General features: G+C 40.6%; 2 protein-coding genes across 3 annotated transcripts in view; one reads left to right on the top strand and one right to left on the bottom strand.

The window, feature by feature from the left end:
- The window catches only part of dnah5 (dynein, axonemal, heavy chain 5), a 92,614-nt gene extending 87,756 nt beyond the window's left edge, over positions 1-4,858 (top strand). Inside the window, exons 85-87 of the mRNA XM_085802516.1 lie at positions 849-1,001; positions 2,440-2,671; positions 3,930-4,858. Coding sequence (XP_085658642.1) covers positions 849-1,001; positions 2,440-2,671; positions 3,930-4,081 — 537 coding nt within the window. The 3' untranslated portion in view covers positions 4,082-4,858. The remainder of the gene's footprint in view (positions 1-848; positions 1,002-2,439; positions 2,672-3,929) is intronic.
- Positions 4,829-19,900, bottom strand: part of adcy2a (adenylate cyclase 2a) — a 59,279-nt gene continuing 44,207 nt past the window's right edge. Inside the window, exons 17-25 of one of the 2 annotated variants that reach the window (XM_085802515.1) lie at positions 19,280-19,399; positions 18,985-19,169; positions 13,834-13,918; positions 11,263-11,421; positions 10,043-10,189; positions 9,722-9,830; positions 9,513-9,629; positions 8,062-8,186; positions 4,829-6,318 (exon numbers count right to left, since the gene is read on the bottom strand). In XM_085802515.1, coding sequence (XP_085658641.1) covers positions 6,166-6,318; positions 8,062-8,186; positions 9,513-9,629; positions 9,722-9,830; positions 10,043-10,189; positions 11,263-11,421; positions 13,834-13,918; positions 18,985-19,169; positions 19,280-19,399 — 1,200 coding nt within the window. In that variant the 3' untranslated portion in view covers positions 4,829-6,165. Of the gene's footprint in view, positions 6,319-8,061; positions 8,187-9,512; positions 9,630-9,721; positions 9,831-10,042; positions 10,190-11,262; positions 11,422-13,833; positions 13,919-18,984; positions 19,170-19,279; positions 19,400-19,900 lie in introns of those variants that run through there. The other variant, XR_015037872.1, reaches the window with a different exon arrangement.

Genomic DNA, 19,900 nt, shown 5'->3' with positions numbered 1-19,900 from the left:
GAAACTCCGTCCATTCATTTGCTAATGCAGTCATCATCTAACTCCACTGAAAGCCATTACTGGCCATTGCTTTTACTACAGAATGCTAACAAGCCCATTTCAAAGCCTTGGGGCACAAATGATTATCTCAAAGATCCTGTTATGTCCGTACAGTCATCATTTCTCTGATGTTATTTATTGTCCTGAAGGCCGATCTGTTGCTTCTGACAACATCAGATATGTCACACTGGCTAAAACACTGATCGCCGTCATCAGTCAGAGTCTAATTTGTTGTTCAGCCCACACTGATGCTCTGTACCTTTTTTATATTTATGCACTACATTTAAAAAAATGTACTCACTGTGCACAAATCCATTTCAGTGATGAATGAAAATGACTTGGAAACAAACTTATCTGAAGACATGGCTGGAATATTGAGAGAGGGAGTGCAACAGAGAACAACAAAGTATGATTCGGCACGGCTGCGCCTGTATCTTCATATCTGAGACACTCTGTCAGCATTGAAGCCGCGCTCTCACAAACATTACATCATTAGAATAATTTAGACTTGAATGGTTTCCTGGCTCAGATACAGACACTTTCTATTTGCAGTGCTATCTGCTGTGGCCCATTTGCCTGCTCTCTCTTGTGTTCTTCTGTTGTAGTCTAATCTTTTTGTATTCGACTGCGCCCGATTGTGCCTTTTCTCTCCTGCCACATGGTGATTCACAATGGCTTTCTTTTTTTTTCTCTCCTTTTTTTTTCTTCATGTCTCCCGGTTGTCTTCTCCTCTGATGCACCTGGATGACAGTTTTCAGCGTTTCATCATAATGTTTTGTCAGTGTTGTTGTTTTGTCTTTGTTTTCCAGGCGTCGTGGGCCTCCAGCACCCTGGGGTTCTGGTTCACCGAGTTGCTTGAGCGGAACCGGCAGTTCCAGGCGTGGATCTTTGAAGGACGGCCCAACTGCTTCTGGATGACAGGCTTCTTCAACCCGCAGGGCTTCTTGACAGCCATGAGACAGGTATACACGGCATCAGGCTACCTACGTACGCGGCCACCACCAGAGATGAGGCCAGATGGCACGCAGAGGGAGAGGCAGGCACATGGCCACATTCATACATGCAAGCAAGCAAGCAAGCAAGCACGCAGTCACATACATGCACACAAACACATACGCACACAGTGCATTGAAGCCTCCTTGGTCTGAATCTTAAGATATGCCCCTGTGGTAGGGCTCATTATTCAGTGTTATAAATACCCAGAAACAAATCTACATGTATATTGAGCATTAAAAATCAAATGAAAAAGGAAGGGTGATAATTTGCATTCTACAAGTGCTCTGAAGTTAACAAGTCAAATTTATACTGTGCAGTTTTTCTTCATTATTTTTAACCTCACTGTCTTGCATCCTGCAGGAATATTAAGGTGAGCCCAGGATTTTGCCTCCTTTAAAATAAATTGTACTTTTAATAGAGTAGTAATGTTCATTTTCTAACATACATTACTGCCTACACCAGGACAAATACTTCCTTTTTTCTCCTGTTACTCCTTTTGATGGTCAGCCAAATATCCCCAAAACCTTCAGCCGTGATGATCGTGGCCACAGGACATGGACTTCTCTGTTTATCTGGATTTGGGGGGCTGATTCAGATTTCACTGTCCAGTAACCATGAAAATGAAGTGAAATAGGGACCTGTGGGCTGAAGTATATTTTCAGCCCAAACAAATCAATTTAGTTTACAATTTATGTCGTGGTAGGAAATAGAAAACTGCTTAGCATCACTGTCAGGTCCGTGCAGCTGACTGCCCTCCAGTTTTTTTATTTATTCCACTTTGGGGAAAAATCCCAGAGACAGAGAAAATATAGTGGATGCAGATGTCTGTGTTTTACTGAGCGGTGGGTTCAGGAGTAGGACTCCTGTGTTAATAAATAAATCAGGCGTATCTGCTCAGCAAACTTGTGTACCAGCTTCACAGCAGAGACATTGCAGCTTTTCTTGCTCCAGTGGCATCACACTGTGTCTGCAGGGCGCTCCGACTGTGTGTGTGACAGGGTGAAAATCCTGGTTTGAACCGCCGTGTGTCTGTCCAGTTGGTCCCAGTGTGGTTTCTGTGTGTCCTCTCTCCTCTTTCACAGGGAGGCTAAGATGACTGAGGGGAGACACTACTCATTTAATTCATTTACTGTGCACTCTCCTCCTGCTCCCTGCTCCTTTTCAGTCATATTGGATTTATTTTCTTTCTGCTGGTCCTGAATCACACAAATAACAACACTAGAGATGGACTCCACTTCTTCGACCGATTGTGTTTTTATATTGGCCCTCTATTACAATCCTGTTATCAGAATTGATTTTTTATGGGGAAACAATTGCCAAATGTCACTTCTGCCTTTCGGAGGTTCTGCCGCCGCACTGCACATGTCACTGCTTTAATTTGCGAATTGGTTCCTGCGCTCGTAGGAGATCACTCGGGCCAACAAGGGCTGGGCCCTGGACCGCATGGTGCTGTGCAACGAGGTGACCAAGTGGATGAAGGACGACGTCACCCAACCCCCCACAGAGGGAGTGTACGTCTACGGCCTGTACCTGGAGGGAGGTGGATGGGACCGCCGCAACTGCAAACTGATCGACTCCAAACCCAAAGTGCTCTTTGAGATGATGCCTGTGATTAGGATGTTCGCTGAGAATAACGGTGAGACATTAGACAAGAGGGAAGCTTCCTTATATTTATGTTTTCATTTACAGATTTAGGTCAAAAGCGGATTTTTAAGACTAATCCGACAATCATACTTAAAACTCTTATCATGTCTTTCTGAAGACCACCAATCTTTCTCGTCTCTGTCAGTCTCTTATACGTTTGCATCCCACACAGTCACTCAGAATGGATGGATGTAACATTTAAATGTCACGCAGACTAAGTGCTATTTATTTTGTCTGGGAAAAGATAACCAGCAGCATGTGGCCCAGCGTTTGTCCTGGATAAGACCAGACTATATTCAGTCAGGCAGCAGAGAGACGGGCCCCCGTGGACACCTGCGAGCAAGGCTAGCTGGGAAATGAATTAATGATACACATAATGTGGTTTACACCGTGTCCCCTCCCAGCTTTTCTCACAAGCAGGCCGCCTGCTGGGCTCTCTGTGTGTGTGTGTGTCTCAGTGCTAACTGCAAAGGAGTGTGGTGGAGTGGAGGATGTTTCTATAGACAAGTGGTTGCAAGAGCATCTATTGTGGTATGAGAGAGGGTCTTGAAAACCCTTTTACTTAATTATGACTCCCCTCTAAGAGATTAGTTTCATCCCTGCATGTATCAACTCTAAAGACTGGCTCAACAAAGGCTGTTTGCCTCTGACAAGGATCGTCAGTATTTTTTGCTGATGTTAGGTTGTTGAGGAACCACTCAAATTGCACTCTAACCTGCTGTGACTGATGGGCGAACCACCAGCTAGCAAGCTGACTGACTAAAACCCAGATTTAAGCTGATTGTGACTTCATAAGAACAAATATGTCAATGTTTCTGATTATCAGCGGCTTCGGAAAGAATTAAGGCCTATTCACTTTCAGCACACTTTGTGTTGTAGATGTAATTTTGAAGGGAGGAAATTGCCATTTTCAGAACACAGTAAAATGTGCAAATGATGGCTGGGTCTGAATACTTCCTGAAGGCGCTGTAAATACAATCAAATGGATATAATAAATAGCAATAATGGATGCAATAACAGATTTATGTGCATACAGATGTGCAATGTTCATGTGCTGTGCATCTGTGATGGTGACAATTGGACTGAGTGGTGAAAGGTTGAGTCTCAGTAGCTGCTCTAGCAATTGTCAGTTGATATTTAATTGGGGGTTTTCATTTAATGATGTGTTTGTTTCACCAGGTGTTGTGCAGTTTTTTTTGTTTTGTTTTTTAAATGTACTTCTGATTTTCTTCTGTTTTTCTGTGATGCAGGTGTAAAGGATTCCCGCCTCTACTCCTGTCCCATCTACAAGAAGCCGGTGAGGACAGACATGAATTACATCGCAGCTGTCGATCTAAAGACTTCACTTCCTCCAGAATACTGGATCCTCCGGGGCGTGGCGCTCCTCTGTGACGTCAAATGACCGCCTAGTGACCAACATTAACACATCTTAGTTGGTGTTCACCAGTGGTCGAAACATGTGGCTCCATACAATCAGGAATCTCTGACACATCACTGGGCTGAAGAAAAGTGAAAACATGTCAGTGTTGTTTGTTTTTGCTTGAGATCAAAGGGGATATAAATATAAGGGATATAAATGTCTGAACTCCTCAGACTGTTGTGTCACTAATTTAAGTATTTTTGGAAAATAAGTTATTCTTAGATTAGGACATGATGGCGGTTACTGACGTTTTTAAATGATGTCACACAGGCAACAACTGCTCATAGGAGCTTTATTCATATTGAAGTAGTTCTGCTCTTTTCCTGGATTTATTGAAATGTTTGTCTATTAAAATGGATGAATGAGTCTTAAAATGGAAGCAGCATTGTAACAGACAAGGACTGGCTCAGTTTTGGCCCTGATGAGTCTGGATCTATTAATTTTCCATCTGCTCAACAGCAGCATGGACCAATGTCAAGTATAGCACTCTACTGACACAATGTTGAACCTCTTTTAGTTGTGATCTATGTATTGGATTGATGTCATTGGTATATTGAGTTGCAGTGATGCAACAGCCCAGTCCACAGTGAACAGAGGTTGAATCCAGTGTTCAGGGACATTTTCAGGGACACATTCATCATCCTGTTATTTATTGTGAATCAAGATAATGGGGTTATTATGCTGTGAACTTATTGGGACCTTGCAAGCAATAATTTCACTCCGTAGAACTGAAATACATAGAAATTTTAATGAAGTTTTTACAAAAAACAATGGCATCATCAAAACATCAAAACACTTTTTTGGTAGTATTTTCTTTTCTTACAAAACCACCATATGCAGTCTAAAGCTACCCTGTACACAGATGAAGCTTGGGTTTCCCAAACCACAGTCTTCACACTGAAACCATCTCCATCTCTCTGTTTTCCAGTAGTTTGATTCTAACCTGACTCTTAAATCCACGTGGCTCAGATCAGCCTCATCTGAAGGTAAACAGACCCTGACTCCTGCCATGAGGATCATTTATAATTTTGTGTAAACACTCGGTGAAGACAAGATGGTTGAAGTGCAAAGACAGTTAGTTTTGGGAAACTTTGCCCCACATGAATATCATAATATATTCATAGATTTCTTTTTTATGATGTGTGTTTATGGTCCTAGACCACCTGTAAAATACATCCAAGATTTCGTGCTTCTAACAAGGTTGATGGAGTTTTATGTACACATACTGTACGCGTGTCTCCTTGTTGTCTGCCTGTGGTTTTTAAACGAGACCAGCTTCACCTTTGCAACAGTGGTCATGCAGTTTTCCCTTTTACTCTTTGTCCACTACTTTAAGATAAATATCAGATCGTCCTTCTACGACCTTTTGGATCACTTGGTAAAGATTTAGTTGAGTTGGGCTCCGACAAACGTCCTTATACCGTTTAAGTAACACCGACGTGTCTTGTTTGTGTTATTGTTTACTCTTACATTCTTGTCTTCCAGATGCACTGACGCTCGTCATGCACTGATGATATGAAAATTGTTGCCACGACTTTGTTTCTCTTCTTTTTACTATACATGATTTGACATCCTTAATGTACTGCTTCCTGTAAAATGAACAGAATACAAATTGTGGTTATGATGCACCTGGATAAAAAAGAGGCTTTTAAGTCAAAGTGGTGCCACGAGCCTCTGAATACTGAGTCAGAATATTAATTCAGACCATTTCAGACTCTTCTCTCTGACTGAACTTGTACAATATTAGATCTGACTTGAGCCACTGTGGCTTTTCCGACTCCAACATCCAAATTACAAAATATTTTGGGGGTTATTGCCTACTTGCTGTACATGCTACACTTACAGTTACATAAGTGACAAATGTATACTTAACTGTGGCATAGGTTAGCTTGCAATGCGTAATTAAAATCAAGAGTTTTTTCTCCTCATGGGGCAGACCTGTTTCCTTTGTGCCTCACACGTTCTTTCTGCTACAACAGCACTGAGAAGATGAGACCTTCTTCATCGGTCAGAAATGAATGTCTGTGCTTTGTGCCTGTGTAAAGTCAGCATCGAGTGATCCAGTCTTACGGCATTACATTCCCCTGGGACAGTGAGCGGGTCATCTCTGTGTGCACAAAGTAGGTCTTGAGCTCGCCTTTGCCCTTGACGTTGATGATGCCTCTGCAAGAGCACATGTAGCCCAGAGTCAGAAGGATACGACTCGTCTCTTCTGTCACCTACAGGGAGAACCAGATGGGTAACATTCATTTTGCTTATCTTACACAACTGGATTAACCTCCTGCAGGCAAACACACTCAGCCCTCTGCAGGAATACATTTCCAGGAGCTGCTGACCATTCGTTCAGAGGGAACGATTGTAATTTAAGATGGACATAAAAGTGTCTTCTAAATTCAAGCCTTTACATGTAAATTAGTTTCAGACAAGACTGCAAAAAAAATATTCATGTCAATTAGCGCTGCATGCTCAGGTGACATCACTGTATTTTTTTTTTAATCCCATCAATAAGGTTTATAACAGATAAGGAGCAGAGTAATTATCTCAGAAGAAGAAGCTTGAACATGACGGTGCATATGACAAAACCATAAGTAAAACTGAGCTGCAGTTACGTTTGTATACGGAAAACAGAGAAAAGAAAATGCTCCCTGGGTTTTAAAATTAGGGATTGTCAGTAAAATGAGCACAGGATGTGAAATAACTGTACGCTCCCTTGGAATGACTCAACATTTCTTATTGTTGCCTCTGCGCATCTTGAAATATCATCAGGCAATCTTGGAATGCAATTGAAAGCGCTGCAGTTGAGCTACAGTTGTGCTACACTGCACAGCAGATGGCTCCATCAGATGTGTGCAGGCTGTGAAGTGTAATATAGCTCTCTGAAGACTGAATGAGTCTCACAGCCACACACACTAGGCAGGTGGAAAAACACTCCACATTATCAGCGCTCAGGCGGTTTGCAAATGTAAGATTTGAAGATGTCGTATAACGTTGAGATGATTTGATGTCCTTGCTGTCACAAACTGCACAGGCAGAGGGAGCGTTCATCACTCAAACATCTCCACTGACATTTACAATGTCTATGTTTGAAAAAAGAAAACAGTCCTGCTGCTTTGAAAGAAACAATGAACCTCACACACCATGTGATGGTTACAGATACAGAGAATCAAATGGTCTGGTTTTTAAATCTGTCTCAGAAAATAATCAAAGCTGGAGTTATTTTTGTTGCCGTCAACAAATCCAATGAAATCTAGGATTACCAGCTTGTGGTTGTCGGCCTCTGCCTGACAGTCAAATTGGGGGGAAATATTATCATAATCTTCCCTCTGTTCCTGAGTTATATTCTTCATCAGTGGCCAGAAGTGTTTCTGCAGAACATTTTGATGTCACAGTGAAGTCGACTTTTTGTTGATCTAACTTGTGTCTCCATGTCATGATCAGTGAATGAACTCTTCAGTTATGCTAAAAACATGTTAAATGAGGTCATGTTGACCTTTAACTTCTAAAGCTAAGCTATAAATCCGTGTGGACGTTTGAGCTGAATTTGAAGAAAAAAACTCACTTGATTATCTTTTTCAAGAGAATATGACAGATCTGGAAACACAAAGGCATAAAAACTACGACTGTTTTGTCTTTTTCCTCTTTTTAACAAGTGTGTTTATTGAAAAAGCACTTTTCCTCAAATAAATACCATTAAAGATGTATTAGTCTCAGTAACAGAGCTTTTTATCATCAGACATTATGGCCATAGCTGGAAAACACGAGTGTAACTACTGCCATTCATAACAAGTACATTCCATCTAGGTGAGCCAGGAACAACACAGTGAATGAGGCTCTGGCTGAAAACAAACGGCCGTGCACACACAGTGGAATAAGATACGCCAGACATTACAGCCTAGGAGGATCATGGGATTTGCTGGCACTAAGAAAAATACTGAGCATCACTATTATTATGCTTTACTTACCTGTATTTTCCCCAGGACTCCAGTGCTGTCCATTCTGCTGGCTACATTCACTGTGTTCCCCCAGATATCGTACTGAGGTTTCTGGGCTCCAATGACTCCAGCTATCACTGGACCATGGTTAATACCTGACAGGGACACGCAAAGTCAGGGAACATTTCTGCTCAGTGTTTGTGTCTGCATCATATTTACTCTCTTACTTCACATTCACACTCTTCTTTTTTAATCTGAATGAGAAACTGCCATTACTATTTTCGAAGCAGTTAGGATTGGTGAGACATCTTTGCTGTTGCACACACATGTTTAAGTATGTAACATAATTGATTAGTTATAAAAGAATTGGTCCTTTTTGTTTCCGATTATGATGTAATACATGAACAATGCTGTTGTATCTGTATTAAAATCCATTTTTAATATTAGTGATTAATTATTGAGAGGAGCTGGAGCGCAGTTGCAAAAGGCCTTTAGCAAAAGACCTGCTGCTTTCAGAATAAACAAAGCTTTTCACAAGATTTCATCAGAACATGAGATGAAGTGGAAGCTAAATGCAGCTGAGCTCTTAATCCCCAACACTCTCAGCACCTCCGCTAAGCAGGCTCTGGAGCTTTTCACGGCACTAAGATGACACTGGGTGTCTCTTCACTCTGCCTTCTGAGTCAATTTTCAGATTGCTGGAAATTGCACTGTGGACAAGTGCGCGAGCAGCACACACAGGCACACTGCCACTGGTTTTGTCCAGTCCCAGTGGGTGGGGACTTGTATCCCTCTCTGATGGAGCGTTTTAGGCCCATCTGGAAGCAGCAGGGATGTACAGTCACACACACGCACACTGCTGAGTTAATGGACCATCCCGTGCTGCGATCTTCACAGACAGGTTGAAGGTATCGAACTCTGACTGACTGCACGCAGGGAGCTGGGATCTGCCTGCCCGCTTTCCTCAATTCTCCCTCTTCTCTTTCATCAGTCTCTCTCTCTCTCTCTCTGCTGTTATGTTGCCATGACTATAGCTACGTCTTGCTGACATGAATTTTATTTTCTTGTTGTCAAGACATGTACACACCTCACTCCATGAAATTACCTGCACAGTATATTGATGCTCTAAATAAAAACATCTTGGATGCATTTAAAGACAACATGTCTGTAGCAAAACCTAAAATATAACTGGGGCAGGCATCGTTATTGTATTTTATATTAGGACCGGCCAAATCTACATTCAAATGGTTTAACTAAACTTAAAATAGAGCAGTGATGTCTGCAGGGTTAAAGAAAAGTCAGAGTCAACAAAAAGAAATTGAACAGTATGCTAACAGCATAGACTTGTAAGCTGGAAGCTACAAGCCAGTTACACATCCAAAGCGGCTGCATGCCACAGCGCTGCAGAACTTTAAGCCTTTAAACAAGAACAAGCCTCAGCAGCACTTTGCTTTTAAATGTCGCTTTCTTGTGTAACTCACCAACTCTGAGCTTGAAGTCGTTGAAGGAGTGTTTGTTGATAACATCCAGCTTCCCCACCAAGGCGAAAGCAAACTCTACCATGGTCCCTATGTGCATGTACTGCCTGTCATGTTCCTAAGGAGGAGTGGAAAAAACAAATGTACTTGATTTTGTAGCAGTCGCACAAAAACAGTGGTTAAAAAAATCACGTGTGATGAGTCTACCTGTTGTGTTGTGTACTCAGACCCAGGTGATGCGTTCAGTCCAGTTGCAGCCATGTAAGTGCTGCCAATGGTCTTGATCTTTTCCACACCACTGAATTTAGGTTTGGACAGCAGCTGCACACACAAATACAGATGCAATTCACACAACAGAAAAAATAAATAAGCAGTGAAAACATTCTGCCAAAGAATATGCAGACACCATTACAATAGGTATCTTGCACACGACAGTATCCAATTATATATAACTACAAAAAAAGCACTGCAGCTCCAGCATTCATGCTGCATGTGACATATTATGAAGGTCTGCTGGAGTGAATGTTGTTTACCTCGTCAAAATCGGCGATGATTTCGTTGAGGAGCCTGAGGCACTCTAATCCCTCCTTGTTGACGTCAGATTCTGTGTAAAACTCTTTAAAGTCTGGGATGGAGGCGAACATGACACACACCAGGTCATAGGACTGGTGATACAGATCCTGCACGACAGACAAAATACAGACTTCACTCAGACAGCTGCAACACACAATCTTATAAAACTGATAAAACACAGGTTTTCAACAGAGATGAAATAAGGATGATGCAATTCTGGTTAACATGTGTTAGACTTGACATAACCAAAGTGCTACCTCTCACTGTGGAGCCACAGCGGCCGACAAAATGTTAAGTAAAACCAGACAGACAGAAATGAGGGAAGGGAAATATCACCCAAACCACCACACATGTACCAGCTGCTCTAAAATCCATTAGGAAAGCGACTTGTTCCTGGATCCTGCTCAAGTGAGGTAAAAGAGTCACTTGCTGACTCTTCATTCAGAAATTCTTAAGCAGAAGCAGATTTCTAGTTAAAGTTGCATGTCCTCCAGGATAGCATGTCCTCTAAACTTCCTAATATGAAAAACTTTACTTTTCACAGTTCAGTGTGAGAGGGACTCAGGGGATATAACAAGATACAAAAGAATGAAGGACAAAATGTCACAGTCAAGTCAGCAAAGACAACTCAACTGGCCCTCAGTGGTTTGTCATCAATAGCTAATTACAGTAATGATACTGATAAAGATGTTAAACCCTGAATCTTAGCAGTAAATCTTTGAAACAGCCAATGAGTTAATTTATAGCTTTTTCCATCTAAAACAAATAACTTTATGCACTTTTACAACTGGATTTGGTACAGTAGACTTCCCCTGCATCTCATTATCTCAAAATAAGAACATACTCTACATACATTTACAATGTATATGAGAACACCTGATTTGTTTTTTGGGTGGATTAAAAATACACATGCTCAGCTAAATAGAAAAAAAATATATGTACATACATTGTTTCAGATCAATTGTATGGGCTTGGAATATGGATTTTGTTTGGGGTAAGATGCTTTTGCAATGTCTCATCAGAGGTAATGAACGTAATGGATCATGGCATTTAGCCACTGGCACTGCAAGACCTCTGCAAAACCACAATACGTCAGTCAGTGCTGCAGCTGTTACTCTGAGCACAATTTGCATGATCTTACATATCAATAATGAAAAGAAAGCATGATGGAAATGCCGACCTCATTCTTCCAGTTGCGTGCCAGGAAGTGTTCTGCGACGTGTGCAGGCAGGACATTCTCCAGCAAGACCCGGTTGAGATTCTCCATGGTTTCGATCTCCTCGCACTCTTTCTTGAACTTGTTCTTCCACAGAAAGTCTAACCTACAGTAATATTCATTCTGTTACAAGAGGACACAGAGGTGAAGAGACTGAAGGTACAGCTGTACAGCTTGGTTCCATCAAGTCACAGAGAAAAACAGCTACAAGAATTGACACCACCACACCAGTGAGTTAAAGACAGAGAAGAAAACGTTCAAAAGAGGGGGCTTCTTTTTTTTTTTTTTTTACCATTACAATTTTACTATGAAACTCAAAGAATTTCCATTAATAACAGCTTTTAGTTAAATCACATAATAAAAGGTACAAAAAACACGATTACCAGCACAAAGACAAGAACTGGGGGGATGACACAGTGAGGAAAGACAGAATAATTTGTTTTACTAAGGTGGAAGAAAACACTGCAGGTATAATAATGTGACATTTCATTTTCTTCTGTCTTGTCTGCGGTGCTAACATCTCAGCTGTTCTGTGATGAAGACTATTTAAGCCGGTTCCTGAGCAGTACAGGAACTGATTTGATAAAGACGATGCATGTTTGTAAAACAATCTACCAGGAAAATGATCAAGCAGAGAAAGTGATATGATTCGATATAAAAAAAAAAATGTAATTACTTGTTAGTGTCAGAGAGAAGGTGGGGGTGCAGAGACAAAGTGTGTATGCACATCAGAGCAGTCTCTGTGACACTAAGCAGATATTAATAAAAGGCTTTTTGTTTTTGTTGCACCTGGTGTCTTTTCAATAAGTTGGTCACATCTTTAATTTGTCCTCTGCAAATTCATTCATTATTCATTCAAACTTCATCTGCTTAATATTCATGTCTCGATTTCTGGCCCTGCATCAAAATCCAGCAGCACTCAGCAATGCAGGAAGCTTATTGTATTTTGTGAGACTGTGGGCCAGATTGAAGCATTCACAGAAACACAAACTCCCAATGGGAACTGATGTGGGAAAGAACCCTATTGTTCATTGTGAATAATGCATAGACACATACGTTTAGTGTCCTGCTGCTCCCCAAACAGTCTCCCTGGAACACCACCACTCTTGAAATATACAACTAATTTATTTGTGGGCATAATAAGAGTTTAGCAGTGTCACAAGATCAATGTAGTGTAAAGTGGTGCTTTTGCTAGCGCCTCTAAATCCACCCCTGTGTCCAGTATGCTTTCTGTGGACACAGTTCAGTCCCCACAGTGAAAAAAAGCAGATGACAGCCACGCTGCCCTGCCAGTACCCAGGTCCAGGGTATTAGCTCCATCCCATTTAATGAAACACTGTGATATGAAACAGCATGCTAATTCAAGTCTATTCTAAACCATACAAATCGAGTCATGCACTGGACCTACTGTATAGTACGACTTGTCCTATGTGTACTATGTTATGATCTACTATTATGTAAGCATCAATGTGGCATGAATACCTGTGTAATGAAAATGTCAAAAACAAAACAATAAAACAGTCTTACATAGGGCTAGATTAACTGTCACATTCAAATGTATGAGGTTTTCAGCCCAAGGCTGCACTGTAGCTGCAGAGCACAGACTTCCTCCCAATTCTTGACTGCTGCCTGATAGTGCGAGTACCCTGCAGTGAGGCATTATCTCAAAATAGCAGGACGAAGGAGCACACGGCTCAGTCTCTTGTACCTGCATCTCCTGGCTTGTAAATCACAAAGTCTACCTGAATAACAGCAGCCTTGATGATGTAAATCACTGGCCCTGCACGGCTGAAGAGAAAAGCCAGACTGACTGGTATCATGATGCCTCTCATGCACAGTGTGGAGGCTGAAAAGCTTTACTGTCTCATCAGCGGTGCAGAGGTGATTTTGATCAACAAGATGGATGGATCTGCTTTTCCAGTATTAAATATATTACATTACATATGCCAGTTCCATTATATAAGGTTTAATCATAGTAATATTATACCAATATTGCTCTGGTTAAGGAAGGGCGAAGAGAGAGTGAGAAAGTAGAGGGAAGCAGCAGTGCCATAACATTAAATATGTACAGCTAGCTCTGGTGGCACAGAAGAAAAATACTCGCCCCACTGACCCCGGGTGCAATTCCCACTCGCATTGCTTCTGGCGTGGCAGACACTACATCAAAGTCAATTGTTTTCATGCATGGGAGACCAATAACAGTTGACGGGATCATGGAGTCCCTCGTGAACAGTGTCAGATTTATGGAGTGGATATAGCTTGAGCCTCTCTTCACATTTTTACAGACCAACAGATGAATGCAGCAGCGACATAGCACATGCAAACACAGAGAAAACATGGAAAAAATAGAATAAACAACACTGAATCGAGGAGGCACAGGAAATATGTGGTCAAAGAAAGCAAGAGTGCAGTGGTGGTGGTGGTGGTGATGTAAGAGCAAAGCTGGAAACAAATTTCTCTCAGAGCTGTGGATGTGAACATGTCCAGCTGAGGACAGACGATAACGTCATTCAAACTATTATAGTGCGGACTTACCTGTCTGGCAAGCACAAGCAGAGTGATGAAGAAGATAAAGAGGGAGATAGAGCCCATAGTCTTCAGGTCTTTGAGAACCCCTGGTCTTGAAGGCCATAGAAAAAAAGGAAAGAATGTGTTTGTGGGTGGTGATAGAGAGAGAGAGAAGAAAGAGAAGGAGAGTGAAAAGTAAAAAGTGGATGAAAAAGAAAAAAAAAGGTTGATGTGATTAACAACGTGTAATTAAAAATTCAGACTGCAATCAAACGACTGACATGTTGCATGGTTGGTTAGCAGACCATCTCATTTCAAGCTGGCAGATGTTCAATACTGTCACCTCTGCTTTGCTGCGAGGAGAACTTGTTTACTATTTACATGCTGTGGCTGAGCTTCCCTGCTAGGCGGCACTCACTAGAAACATTAAGACACAATAAACAGATATCCTTACAACAACATACAACATTACAAATACACTACAAGCTTTGGTCTTCCCATCATCATTTGACTAAAAATAGATTATGTGTCCGGGGCAGAATTCAAAAGCCAACCAAGCTACAGCAGTTGTGTGAATGTACTGAACACGCACCGAGGATTAAAAAAAACTTCCTTACTCACAGTATCTGGCTACCGAACATGTTACTAAATACTCATATAGGCTGTCTCACAAAAAAGCCCAAGACAAATTGTACAAGAGGCCATGTTCAAAAGAAGATTTAAATGCAGACTTTATATCATTAAAATCTAAAATGAGAGAGATTTGTCTTTATAGCAGTAAAGTCTCGCCGTTCCTATTTAAGTTCTGAGTGTGTGATAAGATTCAAACAGGACTGTTGCATCCTAATTTCTGTGAGCACATTTTGCATATTAATGGACTCTTGCCCTTATCTAGGGCAGAGCTCAGCATACAACAGAGAAAACAGCCAGCCAGTTCTGCACTTGCCTGGTTCATTGTCTAATCAATTCTCTAGACACAGTGAATGGGAATGACTGGGGACAGACAGCAGGTTTGGGGACGTTTCATGTGAAGACAAATCAGAGATGGGGAAGCGCACAGACAGGATGCCAGGTTTCTTCCTGCACAGACAATTATGAGGCAACACTTCCATCAAATTTCATTCAGCCTGCAGCTCTCGACAAACTCAGATGTTGATTTTCAAGAAATGCTGCACGCTGTTGATTTCCGTCATTTTGTAAGTGCCGCTGAGGCATTAGATAATCCTTACGCAGTGGTGCTGTATCATAATCAACACAGTGCATAGAGGAAGTACACAGCTTTCCTCAGAGAGTTTACTTTAGCAAGGGTTAGTTTGTTCCCCACAGCACGAGTGTGTCAGGCTGCAGCACCCTGATATTTTGTAGCTGTTCAAACAGGTGAATGTTAATTTTTTGTTGTTGTTGTTTTTTGTTTTTTGCATCCAGGCACATCCAATTTCTTCAAAATGTTTCCTAAATGAATATTAAACTTAAAGTTTACTTTTAGGCAAGTTTGTGAGGAGGAGATTGTAGTTGAAACAGTGCAGGCATCATCTGATTACAGGTAGTTAAATGAATAGTGATGGCTATTAAATTTACCAGTTCGATGCTTAACAAATTTCTATTCGATATGACAGCTGACCAAAGCTGTGTGACATTTATTAACATGACAGGAGGGGAAACAGTATCCATCATACAATTTAGACTTAATTCGACTTTGTCATCCAATGATACTTTGTGTCTACTGATAATGAATTAGTGATTGATGCTGGGGGCTCAAGGAACTTTTGTTTTGAGGTATTACATCCAAAATCATTTTAGTTTTAAGTAGAGCTTCCAGCTATGAATCAGAAAATCTCCTAATTTTCCAGTAAAATCGCAATGGCTGCTGTCATAATATCTCTTGTCCTCTTCCATTATTTGCCATTTGGAGCAGCTCCAGCATTTGTCTCTAAATGGTGTGTCATCATTACAGTCCTTGGCTGCTTAGCTTCAGGACTGGGTCGTTCACAAAATAGAGCTGAGTCATTATAAATCTTCCTTAATGTGAAATTTCTCATAGCATGTTACAAATAAAAGCAGTCAACCAGCACTTTGACATATACAGGTTTCTGTCATATAACCCTGAGTGAAAGGACAATCATGAAAAGTGGTGTATATCTAGTACAGACACAGGTTAAAGCAGCATTGCTTTAATAATAAAGGCTGCCTTACTTTGCAAAAAGTGAAACTGCAAAGCTATCTTGTGTGTATGTTATCCTTAATTAACAGCTGTTGAAATGATAAACATAAAAAAGCAGAGAGTATGTAGTTTTAGGAGCAGGTGAATCTGTTTAGAGCTGTTAATGACACTCTTGGTGCAGTAACAGCATGCTACATTGTATTAAGCATCATCGTGACAACAGGGAAGCCAGATTTTCACACTAATGATGTCATTTTACATCTACAGGTGGTACTCTTTGTAGCTTGTTTGCCAGGGAAATGTAACACATGTAAGACAATGACGATACATTAAGTCACTGAACTTTTAATTGATTCAGGGAAACAATGTTCTTGTTTCTAGTTTCTGTGCTGAACAAAACTAAAATAAATCTACTAAAAAGTATGCAGCAAAAACATATTCAAAATTGTCTTCTGTCAAATGAGGAATAACTTATTTAAATGGGTAATTTTTTTCCTGGTATAAGTTGTATAGAAACGCCTCAAGTCAAACTTATATACATGTGTGGATATGTCAGTATATCACTGTCAAATCAACTGACAAAAGAACAAACTACAGCGGTTACGCATGCCCTCAGGACTGCTTTCTATTGAGTATAAGTCACTGATTGGCCTTATTCTAATGTCTCATAGAAACTGGTTACACACCTTTTTAACTCATGAAGTTCCAATTTTTCTGTTTCATTATTAAGCTATATTCCTGTGCTGTCGACAACCAACAAGGCTATAGGAATATGGCGTATAATATAAAATCAAGTAAATACAAGTAGAGGGGAATAGAAAGGTCAGTCTGGGTGAATAACAGCAGAATGTGAGGAATACAGTATATTCATGGAAACTATTCAAGAGTTGGCAACTTGTGCAAAAGTATGAGAAAACGGATGTATTTCCATTGACTTTTTATCTAATAATACTGATGATGCTGCCTGTTGGTTATTCTCATTTCATGGGGGCGTCTCCTTCTGTTTGACTAAGATGTTAAATTCACCAGCTGCTGAAAATTATTACCACCCACACTTGGTCCGATATCTTTGCCCTAGAACTGAAATAGTCTTACATTTTTTAAAGAACTCTAAACTACTTAGACTACAACATATTCAGTCCACAGAGAAATGTCTGCAAACAGCTCAACTGTTGTTAACTCACTAACTAGGTGGACCAAACATTGAGACAATGAGACCTGACAGGCTGTAACTAACTCGAATTATATTCTATGACTCACTCATCTCTGTTACACAAACCTTATTACAATTCAGTAGAGACTCTGACATGTCATTTACATTTCAGTGACCTTACAGAAAACAAGCGCCCTCTCTTTCAGCTCGAGCTGCAGAGAACACACGCAAGTTAATGTGACATGATTAGATCTCACCGCTCAGAGTTCAGTGTGGTTGTATTTATGGGATTATGAATGTTTTTTCTTTGGTGAAAAGCCTATCAAGTTCCATTTGAGGCTGAAATAATGGAGGCTACAATCTGTGGATTCCACCTCCAAGTCTGAAAAAAACAAACAATCACATAGAGATTGACTGGACCTCTAAGCTACATTTACTATGTTCACTTTTGTTGTGTGTTGTGCAACCTTTGATCGACCTTTATTCAGTTAGAAACTAAACAATGTAAACAAAAACAAATCCTTAGGGTAATCTGTTTTCTTTCAAAGATCAAGGTTGAATTCCCTTCATAATTTAATTGTTAGTATCTATATAAATGATGCCTGACTCTACACGATCAATTTGAGACCAAATCATTAGTTTTGGCCCTGGTCCCAATCCAAGTCCTATGATTGAGCCTGATCTAATACTTACATTTATATAAATGATGATTGAATATGTACCTGACACACTGAAACAACTGCTGTACACCACTATATTGGCAGGACTCATTTTTCTGAAAACTCTGAGAGTCCTGGTTCAAAACAATTAAGTTGAAAAGCTTGAATGATGTAAAAAAAAAAATAGATCAGCTGGGAGGATGAGACTCATGAAAATGACATGAGACGAACCACTACAGTTACTGGAACAAAATACTCTGTTCACTCTGATTGCTCAGTGGTGTTGGAGTGGTGGTTCTTGTTCTTCCCACAGAGGATAATTGTTGGGCGTACAGAAACCAGCTTGTAGATAGCCCCCATGCACAACAATAGACCGTTGGTGTGCCGTCATCATGTTAGTCATAGAAACATGACAAACATTAATTAGCGACAGCTCATATCACCTATCGCCACACAGTAATGTGTGACATTTTAATTGGCGGAAGTGGAGGTCAGCACTGGCCAAAAATGAAAACAAGCAGAATGCTTTGCACACTACATTTTGCTAATGAGTTCAGTGATTTCATGAAATTTGATCATTTGATTTGATTGAATGGTAGAGTCACTCACACCAGTCCATGAACACATTTACATTTGAACAGAACAATGTTCACTCACTACTAGGGAAAATGGTTGTACAGTACGTTTTAATAATACCTTGTGATTAACATGCCTGGCCCCAACAGCAGTATTTAGCTTTGGACACCTCTAGATACTGGTGTAAATAAGGTCTTTTTGGTTGACTACACTGCCACTGTATACTGCATGTTAAATGTGGTTTTCAACGTCCATGTATAGCAGCTTTGTGCAGAAAGTGGGTGAGCAATAAAGAAAAAAATGAGAACGTGGAGAAAATATTGACATTGAGAGGGGCCAGTTTAAGTGGTTGTGGCACCTCCTTGGGAGGCCCCCAGGGTGCCTCCAGACTGACTGGAAGAAGACCTGAAGGCAGACTTTCATTCTCCTCTATAACCTTCCATTTTCTGTTTTCTTATCACTAGAAATGTCAATTTTCCCACAATCCCATAGGATTAACAGCAGATGACCATCTCAACATAACTTCCTTTTCATTTCTAACGCTACCTAACCACTGCCTTCACCCATATTGACCTGTATCCCTCTGTCACACCACATTCAACAATTTCTGTTTTTCATTGTACACCTACCTGTCCGGGCTTTCAGTCTTGTACAGGAATCTGCTATACTCATCCAGGAGGGAAGCGTGTGTTTGCAGAATAATGACGTTGTAAACCACAACAGCTGTCAACATAATAATCATCTTCAGCTCATAGTTTATCCTCAGGAATACTGAGCAAGAGATCAGGCCCAGGATGCAGCTGTAAATTAAATACTAGAAGGAGAGAAATAGAGACAAACGGATGGTTGACTTATTCAAGACTTATCGAAGGAATTCAATTAATCTAGAGAAATGTGATTCCGATTGTGTTTATCTTCACTTACGGGAAGGTAGAAATTGTTTTTGCCAGTGAAGGTAATTAGTTCTCCATTAGGATAAAATAGAGTTTCATTGGATGAATTGTAAACAGGAACTGGAGGCAACAGATCATCTTCCAAGAAGAACTGGTAATAAAACAAAGAAGTGACACAACACAAAATCAGGAGAAAAAGGGGCTGACTATTTTTTGGCAGTGCTAAAAAAATGTAGCTATTCAAATCCACCAGAAAACCAATCTCATATCTGACATGCAAATTATAAAACACTCACTTGCCTTGCACTTCACCATGCAAAACTACATTGTACTTGCAGGAGGAAAATAGAATCTTGTTAGATAAGAGGCCAATAGTGACAAACATTCAATAATGGCCTTTAAAGTGAACCTTCAGGATAAGATGAGGATTGGCTGCCTCACTGAGCAAAGCCAAGTTAATTTGGTCTATCCGCCTAGAGCGAGTGACCCACGTCAGGCGCAAAACAAGATTATAATCTCTGGAATCGATTGGGGTGAAGGTCTAAACCAGGGTCCTGACACTGTGCTTTATCGCGCACCTTCCCCACAAGCCTCAGGCCACCATCCCACCTTCATCAAAGCCTTTTTATTTTTGTCTATTTTCTCTCTATAG

This window comes from Trachurus japonicus, chromosome 16 (assembly GCF_045865225.1).
Source record: "Trachurus japonicus isolate A0001 chromosome 16, Traja_1.0".
NCBI classification, from domain to species: Eukaryota; Metazoa; Chordata; class Actinopteri; order Carangiformes; family Carangidae; genus Trachurus; species Trachurus japonicus.
The sequence above is the reverse complement of the archived record's forward strand: the minus strand, read 5'-3'. Positions and strand labels throughout refer to the sequence as shown.